This window comes from Oncorhynchus gorbuscha, linkage group LG15, assembly GCF_021184085.1.
Source record: "Oncorhynchus gorbuscha isolate QuinsamMale2020 ecotype Even-year linkage group LG15, OgorEven_v1.0, whole genome shotgun sequence".
In the NCBI taxonomy this organism is placed as follows: Eukaryota; Metazoa; Chordata; class Actinopteri; order Salmoniformes; family Salmonidae; genus Oncorhynchus; species Oncorhynchus gorbuscha.
The window spans coordinates 32662340-32675811 of NC_060187.1; the positions used below are offsets into that span (position 1 = coordinate 32662340).

Below are 13472 nucleotides of genomic sequence, written 5' to 3' on the forward strand. Positions count from 1 at the left end.
ACCTGTCATGTTCAGGGCTGTCGAGGGATTGGGGATTGTGTATGAGCTTCTCCCATTCAGCTCGGCAGGGTAATCTGATCTGATTAGATTTAGAAATATGTTACTGAAAGGGCTTGGATTATGGTAGCAGAGCAGATTACAGTATGGCTTAAAGCGAACAGCATAACGGAGCCATATGAGGGGATAGTGATCATAATCCTGCTCAACAAGTAAAGACAAACGACTGGATATTGAGTATACTAATAAAACTATACTACTTATGAAATTATACTTTTCCCTTCATCTATATTTGACTTCCCAACCTTTAATAAAATGTAATATTAATTGGAGTCCTCTATTTAACTTTGGCAGCATGTAATAAATGTTTTTTCCCTACTGTCTGAAAATCTTTCTAGTTTCACCTTTACATTTTGACATTTTAGAACTGAATTAGCATATCAGTTATACCTCACGGCTTTTTATGCTCTTTGATTCAGCTACTCTTTCTCTCTCTCTCTCTCTCTGCATGTATTTAAATTAGTATGAATCTCCTCTCTAGCTTATCAGAAGCCTCAGTCACTGCCCAACATTCCTAAAACCTACATGGGCACTGAAGCAGTGCGTTCCTAATCACATGGCCGCTGGGTGAATTGATATTCAGGGTACAGAACCGTTTTTACCAATCTGACTTACCTTGATAGTTTTGGTTTGAAGTCTGAGTCCGTTTAATGTGTTAATGGCTTTCTCTGCATCCTTTGGGTCTATGTAGTTGACGAACCCATAGCCCAGACTCTGTCCTGTAAAACAGAAAGAGCATTTTAACAATACAGAATTCTACCCAGTACATTCAGAATTGGTACAGATACATTCGAAGTCCAAGTAATGTCTTCACAACTGAAAGCGAAAAAATGTCATTGTTTTTGAAAAATGTCTGACATTGTCATTAATACCCGATTTGTTTTGATTGAACATTATCCTGACATCTCTGGATATATATTTCAGGCAGAGTCGGCTTTGATGAGCTCGTTGACTTTCAACAAACGCCCAAAGCTATTGTGGCTGTGTGATAGTAGAATAAACAAACTTGCTACACAAGTGCCTGGCAAGTCCAAGTGGAGCAACGTACTTATAGCCATTAATGGAACCAGACAGCAGTAAGTCCACAGTGGAAAAGACAAAGTGAATCTCAAATGTAATGCAGCGCTGCTCTAGCACCAAGTAAATAGCATCCAAGGCAAGCCGCAGCTTTGGGCCAAAGGGAGCTGTATTTCTCACATCAAACACGATGCTTCTCCCTCACTTTCAGTGGATTACCCTGGATTATCATTTCTCCATTGTTCATTAAAAACCTCCTGTCCGGGAGAGAATCTCTGTGGTTCACAGCTATTTTTACCCTTCATCTCGCTGACACTGATCTGACAGCACCCCTCGGAAAGTTTGGACACTAAAATAGAACTATGCCATTAACGCAAAAAATATCCTTGGGCCTGTGGATATGTATTCAATATCAAAGTGCCTTCGAAAAGACATCTCTTCTCATACTCCTCAATGTGGGTTGCTGATAATTAGCCAACTGCAGAGCGGCTCCCCCCTCTCTGTCACCTTCCTCCTCCCCCTTCCACTGCTTCACAAGGAGAACTTGAGGCTCGACAAGCATAGCTTACAAAAGGTTAGCTGAAATGAAGTGTGCTTCCGAAGCGCACTCATGCAGAGGCGCCTGGATGTGCTGGGTTGCGATTAATGATACAGTTACATTGCACTTGGGCGGGCAGGCAGGCAGGTAGGCAGGCAGGCAGGAGCTGTGTGTGAAGAGAGTCTCAGGTGCTCATCCCTCCTCTGCATGCTCACCCTGGCCCTCAGCGCTCAGCTCTAGGAGGCCATCAGGGCCCCTACACTGTCATGTCCGCTGTGCCAAGCACCTCTCTAAAGTACATGTGTGCTTATATATGTTTCTAGGCACATGTGCCGTATACATACTATAAACACGTGTCCGTGTGTAAATGGATTCCAAATGAACACAAGGAACTGTCTCTGTTTGTGATCCCTCACTCCCTCCAATTCTGGTGCAGTCTACACCAGTGTTTCTTTGGGAGTTGGCACCAGTCCCTGTGCCCACCTTGGCAAGGCTGGATGGGAGATCTGGGTGTGCCCCTCCTCCCACCCCCTGGCACCACTCCCTAGGTGAGTGGAGAAATGGGGTGAGGCAGCTGCTTTCAGCACGAGGCAGCTCCAAGAGGGGATTCCACCCACCAGTAACAGAGTAGCCCACAGCAGGGGTCCATGGGCTGACTGCTTCCCGGAGACACAACGCCAACGCACAGAAACATACACTCATAGTGCATGTAAAAAACATTTTTTTGCAAACTATGGACCGCTGATGTGAATATACCACTAAAACGTACACAGTAAATAGAAAGTGCACACACACACCCTGACAAGGTCAAAAAGCGGTAGTGCGCAGACTGTGGCCCAACATTGGCAGGCAAACTTGTCCTGGCCTTTCACAACAACGACTTGCTCTGCACGCACGCAGCCCAGCAGGTTCAACCCAGCACGATGCCTGACTGAAATAAATACACAGGCCTAGCACAGCACGGTTCAGAACAGCACAGCTCAGCACGGCGCAGCACAACATGCCTCAACACTGTTCTACACAGCACAGCAAAGCTACTACTACTACAGTACATAGCTGTCCAGGAGAGTGCAGGTGTTTTAGCACAAAAATGTTTTAGCTTTTTGTATAAAGGCTTATTTTCTGGTTGTTTACTGTGTTATATATAGGACTCTAGATCCACGTGTCACTAGAAAGGCTGAGTGCCATTTTGAAGGATTGTACAAATGCCATTAAGGATAATTATAGACAAACATCTGGAAAAAAAGGCATCCCAGGAAGCTGAAAATGCCATTAAGATAGCATAATAAATACCCTCTAATGGAAGAGCAAACAGGAAATTATCCCTATGCCGTTTAATTTGTCTAATGGATACATTAACTTACACATTTTAATTGTCAATTAAAACCCCAAACCAAAATGATGCATTGCAGTTTTAATGAGCTTTTAATGAGGATAGATCTTCATTTTCCATGACTTTCAGCTCCTAAAAACAGCAATCCCATCCCATCCCCAAATCTGGAGGCGTTTGAACAACATGTAGAAACTAAAAAGACAATGCTTAACATCAGTTAAAAGGGATATTCTAAATAAACAGCTTAGTAATGTTAGTAGTGGGATCGTGCTGAGCTCCTTCATTAGGATGAGTTGAGCTAAAAGCACAGGGCCAATAGTTGTGTGTGACAGTGGATCCCCCCTCTTTGTGATCCAGAGTGGTGCGTTGGTTCGTAGCAGACGTGCGCGGGGATAATTGAGCTCATTAGTTGTGACATTAACACAGCAGTGCCATAATGCTTCATAACAGCTGTCCCGTTTTAGCCCTAACCACTACTGATGAGAGAGCGGGCCGGGGGTAATTGAGACCACCTCACCAGGTCTGCACCGCTCCCCGTACAGTCAAAAAATAAATACGTGGGGGAAATAGGCAGTGTACCAAATGCTTTTCCTTGGCAAATCACTGCTATTTCCAGTGAGTGGCTCCTCTCGGTGGTGCTACAGTATGACTAAGTCATTATTTGTTTCCTGAAGAGCAGCAGGTTGCGGAATGTGTGAGATGATAAAATGAGTGTGTTTCCAGCGGGTGTTCTGCCTCTCCCGATGTGGTGACTTGCACAGAGAACCACAGACACACACACCGTGTGGAAAGAGAGTTGCCCGCTGGGACCTCCTCTGACATGGCTTCCATACACGTATGGTCTTCCTTCCTTCCTATTGTTTTGTATTGTTAGATATTACTGCACTGTTGGAGTTTTGCTACACCCGTGATAACATCTGGAAAATATGTGTACTCGACCAATAAAATGGTATTTATTACCTTTAAGTACCCCGTAGATAGTTACAGTACCTCCATTCCATTTATTAACATGCATGTCTGTACACAAGACATGATCTGTAACCTAGTAGTAAACAATATCCTTCTGTGATTGGGCCCTTCATAAAAATAAGAATTGCCTTAATATTTCACAATGGTTAAGACAACATTGCGACGCTCTGTATTAATGACTTACAACCTGTTCTCTCTAAGCCTCCATGTTCAGTCTGTGTCTCGGAGTCCCCACTCCATCCCTGTCAGTGAAAATGGCTTCAATCTGTCATATAAGATGCAATGGGATGAGAGAGAAGAGGGGGAAAGTGCACTGTGCACAGGATGACAGTGTTATGAAAAGCTGACAGTAACATACCTTGATAGCACCAGGTTCCTGAGGTAGAAACAGTCTTAAATTTAGCCACATTTAAGATTTGGAGGAGGAAAGAAAACATTCCAGTTTGTCAAAACAGATGTGTATCATCGTGTTGGTTCCCTGACATTTTACCCCTGTTGCAACAGCAACTTGGGAACTATTTTTCACGGACCAGCACTCTCCAAAATATTTGCGAGAGTAGTCACCAACTTATATTCCGACAAATACACATATACAAACTTCTAGAAGTTCCCAGTTCAGTATTATGTTGTTAAAGTTCAAGAAGTTAGGTTTTGTTTGCTAATCTCCTAAAGAAAGTACAATCACCTAATGTGCAGTTTTATGATATGATTGAATATACATTTATAATTCACACTTTAAATCTACATAAACCACTTAGCTGCGGTAAGTGCTTCTAGTACGAAAAACTGACAGAGGCTCAATTCATTCTAACTGGCTGTTAATAGCAAAAGTAATTTGATTACAGCAAACGTGGACTCAGAGCTATTAAGGGCATTTTGTATGCCACTGTTTACCATTTGCATTTTTGGCCATATTTCATTTTTATACCTACAGCAATGGCATAACACTGAACAATTGACAAACATTAGGTCATAATATAAACATTTGACTATAATGGCATTCAAACACTAATACAGCCTTACTATAGCTATGCGCTTACATTAGTGTGACTAAATTGCTGACCAAATAAACATTCCACGCATACACTGCCTCCGCTCAGATGTCTGTTCTCTAGGGTTGCCAAGGTAGCAGCAACTGTAATATGCAGGAGTCTCCCACCCACCCCCCAGTCCCTCCTCCCAATCGGTGGCTGCTGCCTGAGGCGAGTTGGATGGAAGCTCAAAATGTGTAGGATGTCTGGGAGGATAGCAGAGTAGCAGGAGAGAGGACCCCTGTGAATCTGGGACACCCCAGCTCCATGACGTCAGGCCCTGGATATGACAACAGTGGCAGCAGCAGCTAGAGCCGGAGGAGTGCGATGGTCCTCCAGATCTGGGGACTGGCTGACTGGCCCACTCTCCCTCTCCCATGTATGGGCCACTCAAGCAGCACAGGGAGTGGGGGGAGAAGCAAGGAGACAGCCAGGGTGTTTTATCCCTGGGATTCTAAAAATGTATTGCGAACACACATTTAAGTTTTTGAGTTCCAGGCATCTGCACTTATGGGCCTGGCTGGTCTGTAATACCTGTCTTAAGAGAAGACGACAGATGTGTGTTCATCTCGTCCCATACCAGGTATATTAATGCCTTCTTTAACCTTCTATGGTTTCTGTCTTCATGTATTCTGGATTTAACAAATGATAGCGATTTGAAATGAATCAATAGGTATCTGCTAGTATGTCTAAGGTGGTGCAGAGTTTGTTTTCTATCTTTCACTTTGGTCCAATTTAAGAGCTACCAGCCTCATTGTCATACTAAGTATTTTATATCATACTGTTTTTATCATCAGCGTTCTTAGCTATTTTATGCACGCTTGCATCATATTAATTGTTATATGAACCAGTGAGATTCATGTGAACCGGAGGAGGGTGAATACACACTGTGTTCCACTCTGCAAAGCACTGACATTCATTCCTGATACTCACCACTATGGAACGTTTGATTGCGCAAGAGCTTGGTAAACAAACAGTTCCAGCAACAAACCATGTATTGGAAGTAAATAAAACGCATTGGCTTTGACTGTGAATCCTTTGAATGTACAGGTAACTGCCAAACAACAAAAAAAACAAATGATGGAACCCCACGAGCTCAGAAAAACTTCAATCCACCATGGCATAGATTCTACAAGTGTCTGGAACTCTACTGGAGGAATGCGACACCATTCTTCTTTGAGAAATTCCATAATTTGGTGTTTTGTTGATTGTGGTGGAAAAACGCTGTCTCAGGCACTGCCCCAGAAAGCAGAAAGTCCCATAAGCAGCTACTCTTCCTGATGTCCAGCAAAATTAAGGCAGTTTATACAATTTTAAAACATACATTCACAGATACATTCACAGATTTCACAACACACTGTGTGCCCTCAGGCCCCTACTCCACCACTACCACATATCTACATTACTAAATCTATGTGTTTGTATGCATGTGTCTGTGCCAATGTTTCTGTTGCTTCACAGTCCCCGCTGTTCCATAAGGTGTTTTTTTAATCTGTTGTTTAAATCTAATTTGACTGCTTGTGTCAGTTACTTGATAGAGTTCCATGTAGTCATGACTCTATGTAGTACTGTGTGCCTCCCATAATCTGTTCTGGACTTGGGGACTGTGAAGTGACCTCTTGTGGCAGGTCTTGTGGTGTATGCATGGGTGTCCAAGCTGTGTGCCAGTAGTTTAGACAGACATCTCGGTGCATTCAACATGTCAATACCTCTCATAAATAAAAGTAGTGATGAAGTCAATCTTTCCTCCACTTTCAGCCAGGAGAGATTGACATGAATATTAGCTCTCTGTGTACATCCAAGGGCCAGCCGTGCTGCCCTGTTCTGAGCAAATTGCAATTTTCCTAAGTCCTTTTTTTGTGGCACCTGACCACACCACTGAACAGTAGTCAAGGTGCGACAAAACTAGGGCCTATAGGACCTGCCTTGTTGATATTGTTGTTAAGAAGGCAGAGCATCGCTTTATTATAGACAGACTTCTCCCCATCTTAGCTACTACTGCATCAATATGTTTTGACCATGACAGTTTAAAATCTGGTGTTACTCCAAGCAATTTAGTCATCTCAACTTGCTCAATTTCCACATTATTTATTACAAGATTTAGTTGAGGTTTAGGGTTTAGTGAGTGTTTTGTTCCAAATACAATGCTTTTAGTTTTAGAAATATTTAGGGCTAACTTATTCCTTGCCACCCACTCTGAAACTAACTGCAGCTCTTTGTTGACTGTTGCAGTCATTTCAGTCGCTGTAGTAGCTGAAGTGTATAGTATCGAGTCATCCGCATACATAGAAACTCTGGCTTTAGTCAAAGTCATGGCATGTTGTTAGTAAAAACTGAAAAAAGCAAGGGACCTAAACAGCTACCCTGGGGAATTCCTGATTCTAACTGGATTATATTTGAGAGGCTTCCATTAAAGAACACCCTCTGTGCTCTGTTAGACAATTAACTCTTTATCCACATTATAGCAGGGGGGTGTAAAGTCATAACACATACGTTTTTCCAGCAGCAGACTATGATCGATAATGTCAAAGCTGCACTGAAGTCTAACAAGACAGACCCCACAATCATTTTATCATCAATGTCTCTCAGCCAATCATCAGTCATTTGTGTAAGTGCAGTGCTTGTTGAGTGTCCTTCCCTATAAGCATGCTGAAATACTGTCAATTTGTTCATTGTAAAATAGCATTGCATCTGGTCAAACGCAATCTGTTGTCGGCTATTTGAGCCAGTAAAGGGGGCTTTACTATTCTTGGGTAGCAGAATGACTTTAGCTTCCCTGGTTATAAATACAAATGCATTCATTTTCCTAAAGAAATACAGCCTAGTGCACAAAATTATCCAGAAAAATGGGCAACTGACAATGATCCAATTCCTGCCTTGGTGTCACCTGATCAGTCATTTCCATTCTCTGTATGCTGATGACCAGAATCACTAAAACTTTCCTAATGTATTCCATCAAAAGTTGTCATTCAATATGTTACCAGGTCCACAAGAATATCACTAGCTCTCCCCAAGGGTGTATGTTTATGTTATTAGAGGCAGACAGAGACGGTGATGCTTCAGCTCTGGCTGAAGATGTTTGCATTTTTACTGAGGATTAGGATTTTAATACCGTCTTTATAGAGATACACACAAGTCTGTTGGAGAACCTTCTGTTTTAGTCAACACCTCAAACACCCTGTCCTTCACTCCCTTCCCACTGAAAAGTGGAACCTTCTGCCACACAATACAACTCACTTTGTGTCTCTCTTTAGTTTTGTCTTCAGCCTGAGAGAAAGTTGAGAGGGTGATGTGCCAGAGTCAGTAAGGGCATGTGTGGGCTCTAGCGATGTGCGTGTAAGTTTGCCTTAAATAAAAGATTAACCTGTAGGTCCCTGGTGTATTACATGCGCAGCAAGAAAGGCGTGGGGAGCAGGGTAAACAATCTGAGGTGGCACTTCACTGAGCTGGAGCGGGCCTGACAGACGAGCGCAGAGTGGCCGGGTGGGCTTGTACCTCACGCCGCTCTCGCTTCATCAAAGCTGACAGCACCCGGTCCAGAGAAAAGAGAAGCCTGTCTCTTACAACGCTCGGGCTTTAGGTAGCTCTCATCACCTTGTCATCACAGGCATCCTCCTTCCCTTTGAACTGCAGTGGAAAGGAATTTCACATTCTGTACTTAAAAAATTTACATACAGTTAACTGAAAGGGCAGGTCCATATGCATTAATGTCCTGTATGTGGTGTTTGAGAATGTAGTGTTTTACATGGTATTCTGGTCAAATGTCTAGAAAGGTATGTTTGGAGATGCACAAGAAAGGGCTCAGGTGTATATTAAGCTTAAAAAATAGTCCTCCCCGAAAGTCAGATAATGATACCAAGTAGTTGTGCATGCAGCCTCCTGGCATTCCCTCAACTGAGAGGGAGAAACGGTTTGTTAGTCTAAAAGTTTCAACGACGAAATTGCACCCATGGGAGCACAACACAGACATCCACTGGAGAAGGGGGATATTTATAACACACTTTGTGTTCCTAAGTCATCAGAGACCTTGTATGGTAGAGAACTTTCAACGTTCTCAGAAATGGCCTTACTTTCCCATTTAGGTCAGTGAGAGCTTCCTGGTAATCCTGTGGTCCTTTGTGCCTCAGTTGGTAGAGCGTGGCGCCTGCAACACCACATTTTGTGGGTTTTATTCCCGCTGGGGCCACACGTACGTAAAATGTATACACACATGACTAAGTTGCTTTGGATAAAAGCATCTGCTAAAGTCATATATTATTACTCTATGATGTCTCTTTTTACTCTCTCCGATATAAAATGTTAGACCTCACTGTTTACTGTGCATCACACATATGGAAAAAATATATGTAAAATGAGTGGAGAGTGTGGTTTCCAGGTGCTATTCTTATATATACTACACATAACCTTCCTGCCAGCTCGGGCCCATTATTGTAAAAGATGGCCCTGTACTTCCATCAGCCTGCTGCTGCCTGAGCCACTGCCTAGCCTGGCTGCTTCTCATGGTCAAGAGTAGATGTTGCTCTTCAACACTGGCCCTTTTTAATGAGATTATCAAGGAAGAAGTGTCACTAAGTAGGATCTAAAATGAAAGCCATTATCTGGCATTATCTCAGAGCAGCCTCCCCCATCCATCTGCTATACCACCCACACAGCCACTAGGCTGGGATTAGAGGCATGATTAGCTGGGAAGTGCTGCTTAAACACCCCTGTGCCACATAGCACTGGGTTTCTTCACTTTGCTGCTCACCGGCCAGCTCCAGGCCAAGCCCCATCCTCCTGCTCTGCAGTAACCAGCTGGAGTACTGTCCAGGATCATAGGCCTCTGGCACCATGCCATCCCACCCTGTACCACACCCACCCACTTCCTTTCTTCCCATGGCCAGTGTTTCATCGTACCTGTGATCTTGTCGCGGACCAGTTTGCAGGACTCAATCTCCCCGATGCTGCCGAACAGGCTGCGGAACTCCTCCTGGGTCATGTTCTGGGGCAGGTAGTTGACAATGAGGTTGGTCTTGCTGTCGTCGGTGGGTCCTCCAGTTTGCATGGGTGAAGGGCAGCTGCGGCTGTTGCTGGACGGCCCGTTAGCCGTGGTGCCGTTGGGGCCATTCGTCACCTGAGGCTCCATGTTGCTGATTATCTGAGGGAGGGAAGGGTTTGGGAAGAAGAACAATTAAAGGGGGGGGGGGTAGGAGGTATGGTGTCTCAATCTGAGAACCATGATTCATTATTGGACCTCACATAAACACAGTAAACATCAAATCTACATTTCAGGCCATCAAAACTCAGACAAAAGAAACACCAAGTTTAACTCACAGTATGAGACCATAAAGTGAACACTATATGTACACATGCAACTTAAACTCCTACATATTCATGCAGACATAGCTGTTAGAGACATGAGTGATATTTTTGAGTTCTTCTCTGTGCTTTGATAGCTGGTGCAGTTAGAGAGTGGTAAAAATTTGAGCGATTCAGCGGGGCACTGCTGTCTGTCACAGGGAACATTTGCGGCTGGTTTTGCAGTGTGCTTTAAGAGCAGGTGTTTGAAGTAGAGCTTGCAGGCCCTTGAGGGAGGAGGCACTGAGGAAAGGCAGTCTGATGTGCTTATCTACTGGCAAACACTTATTTCAAGATCCCAAGACTGCCACCAAATATATTCAGCCATTAGCATAAAATCTGTGTGTTTAATGGTATTATTTGATTCTCGGTTACAGTCAGTTGATTACCATCATCCACTTACACAGAGAAGCTGAGCCTAAGAGGTTTATGGAAGGTCTGTGCGAGGTGTGGTGTGTTTGTGTTTGGAGATATAGGGTGACAGAATAGGAACCTCAGGGTGCCTGCTGTTTAAAGCATCTGCCCCACATGGGGGTGAAAACACCCCAAACAAGGTTCTTTGAAAGGTAAACTTGATGGGCTTTTAACTAAAGACGATATAGGGAAATGTAACAGTGTGAACAACAGCCAGAGCACTGATTTACTTTTCTGTGTTTTATTGAAAGTCTGTACCAGAGACACTGTGGCTGTGTAGACTCTGAGTTTAATCTGTCAGTGTCTGTACAACACAACTATACAAAATCATTAAAGCTGCAAAATGTAACTTTTTGGGTGACCCGACCAAATTCACACAGAAATGTGAGTTATATATCTGTCATTCTCATCGAACGCAAGTTTAAGTAATGGTAGATCTGTTCTGTGCACTATTTCTATGCTTCCCATTGTTAAGTTTCGCTTTTGCGTCTTTAACTTAAGGTTTTGTACACCAACTTCAAACAGCTGAAAATATATCTTTGGTTATTGAAAATATATTTCACAGCGGTTTGGATTTTACAATGATTCTCTACACTATACAATGCTTGTTTGGTCACATAAACTAAATGAACTATTAGAATTCTACCATCGAGGAAATGGCAGAGAGATTTCTGCATATTGCACCTTTAACAAAGAACCTTGGAAGAAAACACAGGTAAACACTTCCAGAGGTGAACCAAAATGAACTAACGGTAGTATAAAGCTCACCTCTAAAATGACTGTTAATTTGGTGTCATTTAAATAAAGATCTAAAAGATGAGGAAAATAGGTTACATGTTTCTGCTGTTTGAATCAAAAGTGAATCAAAATCATAGAAAAGGAAAGATCTTAACACAGGTTTGGTCATATTTATATATATATATATATATATATATATATATATATATATATATATATATATATATATATATACTTTCTAAATATGCTGGTTTTGAATAGAGGTACAAACTTCAATGTTATATATAACCAGCATATTTAGAAAGGTTTCCCCATCTGACTGTAGCTAAGTTCATGTTTTGATAGCAATGATGTTGTTGAAAACTGGTTTAAAAACTGAAATAGACAATATTTTATCACAATATTCTGAACAATCATTATCAGTCATGTAAATCTCAACTCTATTGTTTTCTCCTTTTGTTTTCTAACACTAACCTCAAGCCTGAGACATACATTATCTACAGTGGAGGAGGGTATATCATAAATAAACTTGAATGTGAATCATTTCAACCCCCCATCTTCTCATTCCACACACACCAGTCTACTTTACAATGGAACAACACACAAGATAATGCCTGGAGCACACAGCAGAATACAAACAGAGAACCGCCTCTTTAAAAGCGCTCACGATCTATTCTGCATGCAAATTGTGCTTTTGACAGTATCCTCACCACTCCACCAAAGAAGGACCATGGAGACAGCGAGGAAGAAGGGATAAAGTACCTAGCAGTAACAAAGTTGATTGGGGGGCCTTATTAAATTTGTTTACACTTCCTGCTGAGCTTCATTCTGTCAAAAAATACTTTCAACTCCATGGGACGTGTGCTTTGAGTTTTCACCAGGGAAAAAAAATGGCTACCTTGAATTACCCAAGACCCGTCAGTCAGATTGACCAATTATAATTTCTACCCCCTGCCACCGGCACTACCCATGCTCAGCTGTCCATTGTGCCTCAGTGGCTGGGTATCTCTGCTCTCCCACAGAGTAGCCCAGTGCTGAGAAAGGCAATATCTCCATGGTCTCTCTGGGTTCCTGGCCGAGGCACTACAGCACACAAGCAAAGCATTCAAAGGAGCTCTAGCGTCAGCCTGAGGACAGAAACCGGGCCTACTGATTCAACAGAACGCTAGCTAGCTAACACTAGCTTCAGATTAGAGCTTGTTTCCCCTGACCGGGCTGAAACACAATGCTGGATTTACAGCCTCCATTAATGCCACTGGGCATGGTGTGTGGGAGGGACCTGCTTCCTCTGGACTAAAATGGAGGCCTTAGTGGGTTCAGAGTGTAGGAAATAAATATTGGTTCATGAATCTAATGTGTGTGAGTCATGCAAGGCGTGAGTAAGGCAGTGTCTCTGGAGGCCGTGTCTGTGTGGAGGAAGACGGAGGGGATAGAGGTCCATTAGAAGAGGTTAAAGTTCACCCGTTTAGATGAGTGAGTCGACAGAAACACATCATCCAGGCCCATCCTTAATACTTATGTACCGGTGATTTAATGTCATGGGTTTTTATTATCAAGGATTTTGTTGTGTATTATTTAGATTTGAAATAAGATTGTATTTATGTGACTATGAAACAGTATCTCACATTGGGAGTGAGGTAAGAAGTGATTTGCAAGGCTGGAATATTTTCACATATCGTACATCACAACTTGACAAAATGCATAAATTGTCCATTACCTATACTGTCTTCATTATTCAATAAATAACACACCAGATGCAAGAACAAAATTACAGAAGGGGAAATATATAGCCGACATAAAAACATTTGGATGCAAAATTTAGAGCATTTATATTTATAGGACCTAAAACATGTACATTAAGGTTGATGAATGGTTAAAGCATTATAATTTTACATCCAATATTGTAAAGATTCACATATTTATATTATATATAAAGCTATATTTACTCTACATCTTTTTTTCCACTCACAGTAAATCAATCAGCATCCTCCCAGCACACAGTACATTAGGTTGGCAGAAAAAGTAGCTGGCGCAGTGG

General features: G+C 42.5%; 1 protein-coding gene across 7 annotated transcripts in view; it reads right to left on the bottom strand.

Annotated features, from left to right (window-relative positions):
• The window catches only part of elavl4 (ELAV like neuron-specific RNA binding protein 4), a 72204-nt gene that overhangs the window by 22771 nt on the left and 35961 nt on the right, over positions 1-13472 (bottom strand). For all 7 annotated transcript variants that reach the window (XM_046301894.1, XM_046301893.1, XM_046301892.1 and 4 more), the window contains 2 exons: positions 9842-10082; positions 673-776 (listed from right to left, as the gene is read on the bottom strand). In XM_046301894.1, coding sequence (XP_046157850.1) covers positions 673-776; positions 9842-10082 — 345 coding nt within the window. The remainder of the gene's footprint in view (positions 1-672; positions 777-9841; positions 10083-13472) is intronic.